Consider the following 8,004-nt stretch of genomic DNA (forward strand, 5'->3'; position numbering starts at 1 on the left):
CAGACCAGAAAGATGGAATGTAATCTAAAGGAGGAAAAATAGCCAGTATCAAACTGTCAATCACTTCATAATTTGTCTATGTGCATGTGTTATTTTTCTGTTGCACTGCTTGCATTTGGGTCCGTCATGTTTTATGGTATGGATTTAGATCGTCCACTGCTTAATGGTCTCAATTTGAATTATTTATTGCCTATCCTTTGGTACCTATAAAAAAGAGAAAAGTAAAAATAAAAGAGGTTCGTCTTGCTGAGTATGTTTTGTACTCTTCCATAAGCCAACGAGTTAAATTATCTGTAGACTGTTGTCAGGCATAAGTTTGTATTTTTTTTTCTCGTTTAGAAAAATAAACGATTTGTCTCAGATATATGAAAGTATTAAACATATCTTTGCACACTGTTGATGTGGCATATGTATAAATTTGTCTTAGGCGTTCCTGTCAGAGCTATCAGTAGACCTGGTTCACAATTGCTTGGCGCTAATGGCCGTGATGATGGTCCAAATGTGAGTTTTTCTTTCTTTCCCGCTTTCAAGAATCTTACTGCTATATGACCTTTTAGTTTTCCACGTTGTAATTGAGCTTTCTTATCGACTTGTCCTGTTCCTCTTTTGTCAGATATCACAATGGACCCGAGATGGAATTAATAAGATTGTTATATCTGGATGTGATTCTCGCACTTTCTGTTTCGGTGTTAGATTAGTGAAGCGGCGTACTCTTCAACAGGTATAGTTATACTTCATTTTATATGTGCTGTTGTAGCTGGAATATGGTGAATTCAGTGGAATGAATGTATCTAGATTCCTGCTTGGTTAATATCTAGATGATGTAAACTTCATGTGATGTATGGAGCGTAGGTAAAAGAAGAATTACAATTGCTCCAACTTTTACTTGATTGTCCTGTATTCTTTCCATAAAATTTGCAAGTGAACAAGAACCGATATAGGCGGTCTTTTATGGAGCAATGCCTTTCCTTCACAAAGTAATGGTGGACATTTAGGGCAACCAATTTGAAAGTTACTAAAATGGAGAGCAGCACAATCCCTTTTAACGGGGAGTGTAAAAGATATCCAGACAATTTTGACTGTTACCCATTGAACATCTATTCAAGCATATACCAGTTGCTAGCAGATGGCTTGGCTGAGGCTCCTTATAATTTTCAATCATAGAAGTTGTATTCTCCAATAGTTTCAAGTCTAATTTTGACTGTTACCCATTGAACATCTATTCAAGCATATACCAGTTACTAGCGGGCTTGGCTGAGGCTCCTTAAAATTTTCAATCACAGGAGTTGTATTCTTCAATAGTTTCAAGTCTTTTAAGGGGTTGAACGGAAGTTTACTTTTCCGTTTGGTTACATAACCTTTTCTCCTTAAATAATTCTTTCTAGTAACTGTGGCTCTTGTACTGGCGGCGTACCAGTGATGTCAATATTGATGTCATGTTATAATTTGTGGCTCATAGAGAGATCACTCTCTTGCATGATTACATCATGACTTGTCTTTAAGTATCTCAAGGAAGCCCTGTTCTCTTCTTCTGCCCATAACTGGATTGAAATTACTTTTACAGATTAAAAATGGATTTTACTGGTTCTCTATTGCTATTGTTATATGAAGTTACATTATTAAAAATGTTAACTTCATTTTACTTAATAACACTTATTAAGTTATTTTTACCAGACAGAACTGTTTTTACTTTTTAAACATATTTTTAACGATAAAAACTACTCCCTCCATCCCTTCATACTCGCACCGCTTTCCTTTTCCGGGCCGTCCCTTAATACTTGCACCGCTTCTATAAATGGATTTTTTTTTACCAATATTATATTATTTCTCACACGTACCTACTAACCCACATACACCCCTACTCCCTACAAAAAATCATTTAAAAATTCACACCTCCCACTCCCCACCCCCACCCCCACCCCCACCCCTTAACTAACTATATTAAAAAAATACCCCACTATCAACTACCACTCACTAAATTAATAAGACAATTCAAGTGTCTTAAACTCCGCACCGGTCAAACCAGTGCGAGTATTAAGGGACGGAGGGAGTAATGTTTACTGAATATTATTCTTCTAAGTTGAAGTGAACAGGGCCGAAGTGTCTCTAGGCGTTGTATCATGTACAGTTTCAGGATCAATAAAATTTGTGGGCGAGTTCTCCTAAGTCCTAAGTTCTTATTTTCTGTAATATCCCTCTGCCTCTTATCGTATCACGGTGCTATACATCTTTATAACTTGGAAGTACCGAGGATAATATGGTCCTTGTACAAGCATGTGATTTGCATGAAAACATAAATATTTCCATATTTTCTTGCATTATTTTTTACTGATTAATACATAAACGCAAATGCTTGGGTTGTTTTACTGCTTAATACATATCTATTTGGGTTGTTTTGTCCTGTTAACTGCATTTACTTTCTTTTGGGTTGTGAAGGTGGGGCTTTTAGGTGTATCTTTTTTCCTGTGATTGTCTATGGTAATCTTAACTGTATCTCTTTCCGTTTTGCGGACTCCTTTTCCTCTTAGGTTGTACTCCCTCCGTATTTTAATATGAGTTACAGTTTGACCGGCACGAGGTTTTTAGGAGGGTGAGTTGATCTTTTATTAAAATAATAAGATGGAAGTGGAGTAGTGGGTTACTCCCTCCGTATTTTTTTAAGAGATACACTTGGCCGGGCACGTGTATTAAGAAAAAGAATTGAATGAATTAAAATAATAAAGCAACTAAGCAAGTGGGGTTGGGTAGATATTTTAATAAGTAAACAAGTGGGGACCATGTCATTTTGGGGGGTAGGAGGTGGGGTGGGTGAATTAGATGTATTATTTAATTAGATGGTGGGGTTGATAAGTTACTAAAAATGGCAAGTGTATCTCTTAAATAAATACGGCCGGAAAAGACAAGTGTATCTCTTAAATAAATACGGAGGGGTATTATTTAGGGGATTTTTAAATGACGCCCGCGTTTTCCTAAAAACGCCCGCATTTAATATATGAAAATACAAGTTTACCCTTTTAATATTCTATAAACCTTTTATTGAATATTAAAAATTACTCAAAACAATACAACGAAATTAACAACAGCAGCAATAATAATAATAATAATAAATAACAATAATACTAATAAGAGTAAAAATCTTTCCCCACTCATAATCAGTAAATGGAAGCAAACTTGATAAACAAAATAAGTAGCATCATCATCATCGTCGTCAATCGCCATCATCATCATCTTCATCAAGTTCAAAATTGATAAACAAATTAAGCATCAATTTTGGTGATAAACAAAATAAGCAGCAGCATCAGCATCATCTTCAATCGTCATCATCTTCACCGAATTCAAAATTGATAAACAAACTTAAGCAACAACATCATCATCAGTTCATGAGTTCATTACCATAAATCTTAAACACTGACAAAAGAAGGAAGAGTAATCCCCTTGAACTGGAAGAGATTGGACTGGTCATTAATGGCGATTTGGCTTTTTTTGATTTTTTTTTTTAAAGAAATCAGACCGCGCACAGGGATTGCTCCGTCAACACCTCTGCCGCGCACAGGGATTGCGCCGGCGACACGGCGGCCACGCAGATCTTGTGCGTGGCCTCCGTGTCGCCGACGCAATCTCTGTGCGCGGCAGCGGTGTTGGCGGAGCAATCCCTGTGCGCAATATTTTTTTTATTATTCTTTTTATTATTACTGTTATTCCTTTTTATTGTTATTGTGGATTTTATTATTATTAGTATTATTATTTATAGGATTATTATTATCATTATCATTTATTGTTATTGTTTATAGGATTATTATTATGTATAGGATTATTATTATTATTGGAGGGGTTGAACAATAAAAGGGTAAATTTGTAATTTTCTACTCTAAATACGGGCGATTTTAGAAAACACGGGCGTCGAATAACGATACACATTATTTATTGTAAGAAATTGATAGTCGGTGAATTATTTATTGTGGAAAAAAGAGGATGTGAGTAAGTGTGGACCATAGGAGGGAGAAAAAGATTAATATAACTGGGAATGGTACCATGACATACCTGAAATAGAAAGTGTAACTTATATTAAAATACGGCCGCTTTTTGAAAGTGTAACTCATTAAAATATAGAGGGACTAATAATCTTCTCTTCAGTTGTTACTTCTCCATATGTCTAAAACAAAGGGTTAATTCTTAATCACATCCATTTGATCTTGTTCTACAAAATTGTTAATTTGATAATCAGTTACCTCTTCAGTTTTTATCTGATTGTCTTTGTAATTACCTCTTCCAGTTTTTATCTGATAGTTAAATTTGGGAATCAGTTACTGTTACAAGCTGTATTATGCCATTAGTATCACTAAATTTTCAGCTCTTTTTGGGTAGATATTGAGCATGATTCCAAAGGAATCAGATGGTGAGCTCTTTGAAGATGCTCTTGCCCGTGTGCGTCGTTGCATTGGAGGCGGTGAAACTGAGAATGCTGATAGTGACAGTGATTTGGAAGTTGTCGCTGAATCTATCACTGTTAACTTGCGGTGTCCTGTAAGTGTTGGATCATTTAATTTGAGTAAAAAAAGAAATTCTTATTTTTTTGTATCATCAAAGGCGTGAATGTGTGATGCATCTATGTAGCCTATAATTTCACTCCTGTAAAATTGTAGATGAGTGGTTCTAGGATGAAGATTGCTGGAAGATTCAGGCTGTGTGTTCATATGGGTTGTTTCGACCTTGAAACTTTTGTCGAGATGCAGCAGCGTTCGAGGAAGGCAAGTAGATCAGTTTCTAAATCTTCTTTTGTTTTTGTTTTTGGCTGTATGAGAACCTATCTAATGACTTCTTTTTTTTCTTCCCTTCTGCAGTGGCAGTGCCCTATATGTCTGAAGAACTACTCCCTTGAGAGCATAATTATTGACCCTTACTTTAATCGCATCGCAAACATGGTAGTTTCCACAATTGATCTTTCACGTTATCTTATACTGGGTTCATGCTAATGAATAAATCTTGGTTCCTTACAGATGCAGTCTTGCGGCGAGGACACAACTGAGGTTGAAGTGAAACCTGATGCTTCTTGGCGTGTTAAGAGTGACAACGAACGCAGGGATCTTAGACATTGGCATTTGCCTGACGGAAGCCTTTGTCTTCCTGATGAAGGTGAAATCAAACATAAGCCTGAAGCATCAAAGCCAATTAAGCAAGAAGGCACTGGTTTGAAACTAGGAATAAGGAAGAACAGCAATGGAGTATGGGAAGTTAGTAAACATGGGGATACTAGTACTCATTCATCAAGTGATAGGGTGCTAGAAAATTTAGCGAACGGTTGTCCAAAGATCATTCCAATGAGCAGTAGTGCTACTGTTAGTGGTAGAGATGGTGAAGATCCAAGTGTTAATCAAGATGCAAATGGTGCTTTTGATTTGTGTGTTAACAACGCACTGGAACTTGATTCCATGTCTTTGAATCTTGATCCCACATATGGGCTGACTACTCAAAGTACTCTGGCAGCTGCGAAGGACTCGGAAGTTATTGTGCTCAGTGATTCAGATGAAGAAAATGGTATGATGGTACATGGGGTCATTCACAACAATGGGCTGATAGATAACGGAGTCAATTATGCCGTTAACCCACATGGAATAACAGGATCATATCAAGAGGATCCTGGTCTTGGGGTTGGTGGAAGTTCATGCCTTGACCTTTTCAACCCAGCAGATGATGAGTTTGGGCTTCCTCTGTGGCCATTGCCTTCTGCTACTCATGGAGCCTCCAGTTTCCAATTATTTGGTTCAGATGGTGATGGACCAGATACATTAGCTAATCCACATCTTACTTCTGTGAACTGCCCAACATCAATGAATGGATATATGTTGCCTCCTGAGACTGCTATTAACCACGTGTCTTTGGTGCCAGATTCTACAATGGGTCAGTCTTGTAATAACTTAAATGATGGTTTAGTTGATAATCCCTTGGCATTTGGTGGAGAAGATCCAGCTCTTCAGATCTTTCTTCCTACAAGGCCTTCGGATGCATGTGGGCCTACTGATGCAAGAAATCAACAAGATATAGTTAATGGTTTACGTGGTGAGGATTGGATCTCTCTTCGTCTGGGGGATGGTGGTGATCATGGGGACTCAGGTGCTATGAATAACTTACATATTGGACCGCAGCCTCATACCAGAGAAGGAGCTATGGATTCACTGGCTGAAACTGGTTTGTTACTGTTTGAACTCATCTACTTCTTTGCTTCTGTTAGTTTGTAAAACTAAATAAGTTCTGGTAAATTCTGGCCAGATGGATTTTAGGAAGCTCCCATTCACACGTCTGCAAGGAATGCAGATCGCATCCACTGTGACAGGTGTTTTGCATTTTAGTTTAGCAGCAGATATACTGTTTATATGTGCTTCCTATACGGTACCACCCTGTTCAAATGCTGTTGAGACAATCCAAGAAGGATCTGCACGTGAAATATGTTATCTCTGGACATTTCCCTACTAGGCTAAAAAGCTTTTCACAAAACTGCAACTCAGACATAGATCTTTTAGTGACTACAATTCACAAGCTATACTGGCCTAAGGGATCCTTGTCTAGTGACTACAAAACTGCAACTCAGACAGATCTTTTGGTGACTACAATTCACAAGCTATGCTCAATCACAAAACAACAGTTTACCCTCATACACCATCACAACTAGTGGACAAACAATAGTTGTCTGTGATTATCTTTAGGTCATAGAAACACCTAACGTTACTTGTCTAGTCCATTGAGAATTTTGATTATGTGTGGGTAGGTTGTATATATAGTGCTTGAGCACTTGCCAGGTTCTTGATAGGTTCTTCCTGGGTGCTGGGCTTTGACTGTTTTCAGTCCAAGGGATTCTCTTCAGTCTTCACTATGCCTCTCTTGGTAAATCTGGTTGTTTCAATTCATAATATTGGTAATAACATGTGTTTGCTTCTGTGTATGCAGCTTCTTTTCTTTTGGGATCAAGTGGAAGCAAATCAGAGAAATTTCGAGAGCGACCAGATAGCCCTTTCTCGTTTCAACAATCAGACAGCCCTTCCCAGTTTCCTCGACATAAACGTTCTGTCAGACAGCGGTTATACCTTTCTATTGAATCTGATTCTGAGTAAGTGTTTCAATCGTTTTGCTGACCATAATGTTCCTGACACAAGGTGGCTTGTGGGTCAACTATATAATATTATTGCCCATCGTGAAGCTAGCCTGTACATAACCATGAAGTTGGCTTGTATGACCCTTTTGGATGACAACTCAACGAGATGCTGAGTAAGACAAAGACGAGAAAAGCTCACATTAAACAAAGATCAGTGCCCTCTTCAGTCTTGGTATTGGTGAGCTGGAATACCTCTTTTCAGCTTCACATGTAGCTGGATGGTACATATCATTGCTAATTTTATTGTGGCACAGGGTTTGAAGACACAACTAGCACATACATTTGATGAAGAAGCAAGTCTGGTAAATTTGTTAGTGGTGGTATTTAGATGTGAAACTTGTTGAGAGCTCCAAAGCTTTACCTTTGATCAGTAATAGAGAGGAGTTCCTCTCTTTTCTGCGCTCTGCAAATACACCAGCCTCCTATATTTTTTTGGTGGATTATAGGCTGTAAATGCATATGGGGATCACTTATTTATAGAAAAGGGACTTCTCCTTCTCCTTCCCCTGCCTTAACCCCCACCCCCAGCCCAACAGTGTGTTTTATCGAATTGTGCAGGATTTAGACACGACAATTGCCGGTCAATTTCTCGCTCGTTCTTTCCTCGTTTTTGTAAGAAGGGGCAGCCATAGCTGGCTATGATATGGATATGATCTCTTTTGAGCACTTCAAATCCTTGGTCTTTTAAACGCAAGTGGTAGTTAGATGTGAAATATTGAGAGCTCCAAAGCTTTACCTTTGATCAGTAATAGAGGGGAGTTCCTCTCCTCTTCGCTCTGCAAATACCTCATGTTTTTCGGCTGTAAATGTCAAGTGGGGATGACTTATTTAACCCCCCACCCCCTCTACTTCCAGAA

At 38.1% G+C, this 8,004-nt stretch overlaps 1 protein-coding gene across 6 annotated transcripts in view; it reads left to right on the forward strand.

Annotated features, from left to right (window-relative positions):
• The window catches only part of LOC110800736 (E3 SUMO-protein ligase SIZ1), a 29,940-nt gene extending 22,293 nt beyond the window's left edge, over nucleotides 1–7,647 (forward strand). For 3 of the 6 annotated variants that reach the window (XM_022006049.2, XM_022006050.2, XM_022006052.2), the window contains 7 exons: nucleotides 428–501; nucleotides 614–721; nucleotides 4,366–4,524; nucleotides 4,644–4,748; nucleotides 4,842–4,922; nucleotides 4,998–6,186; nucleotides 6,943–7,647. In XM_022006049.2, the coding sequence (XP_021861741.1) occupies nucleotides 428–501; nucleotides 614–721; nucleotides 4,366–4,524; nucleotides 4,644–4,748; nucleotides 4,842–4,922; nucleotides 4,998–6,186; nucleotides 6,943–7,106 (1,880 nt within the window). In that variant the 3' untranslated portion in view covers nucleotides 7,107–7,647. Of the gene's footprint in view, nucleotides 1–427; nucleotides 502–613; nucleotides 722–4,365; nucleotides 4,525–4,643; nucleotides 4,749–4,841; nucleotides 4,923–4,997; nucleotides 6,187–6,267; nucleotides 6,332–6,942 lie in introns of all 6 variants that reach the window. The other 3 variants (XR_008932875.1, XR_002536742.2, XM_022006051.2) reach the window with 3 other exon arrangements.
• The last annotated feature ends 357 nt before the right edge of the window (nucleotides 7,648–8,004 follow it).

This window comes from Spinacia oleracea, chromosome 4, assembly GCF_020520425.1.
Source record: "Spinacia oleracea cultivar Varoflay chromosome 4, BTI_SOV_V1, whole genome shotgun sequence".
Classification (NCBI taxonomy): domain Eukaryota; kingdom Viridiplantae; phylum Streptophyta; class Magnoliopsida; order Caryophyllales; family Amaranthaceae; genus Spinacia; species Spinacia oleracea.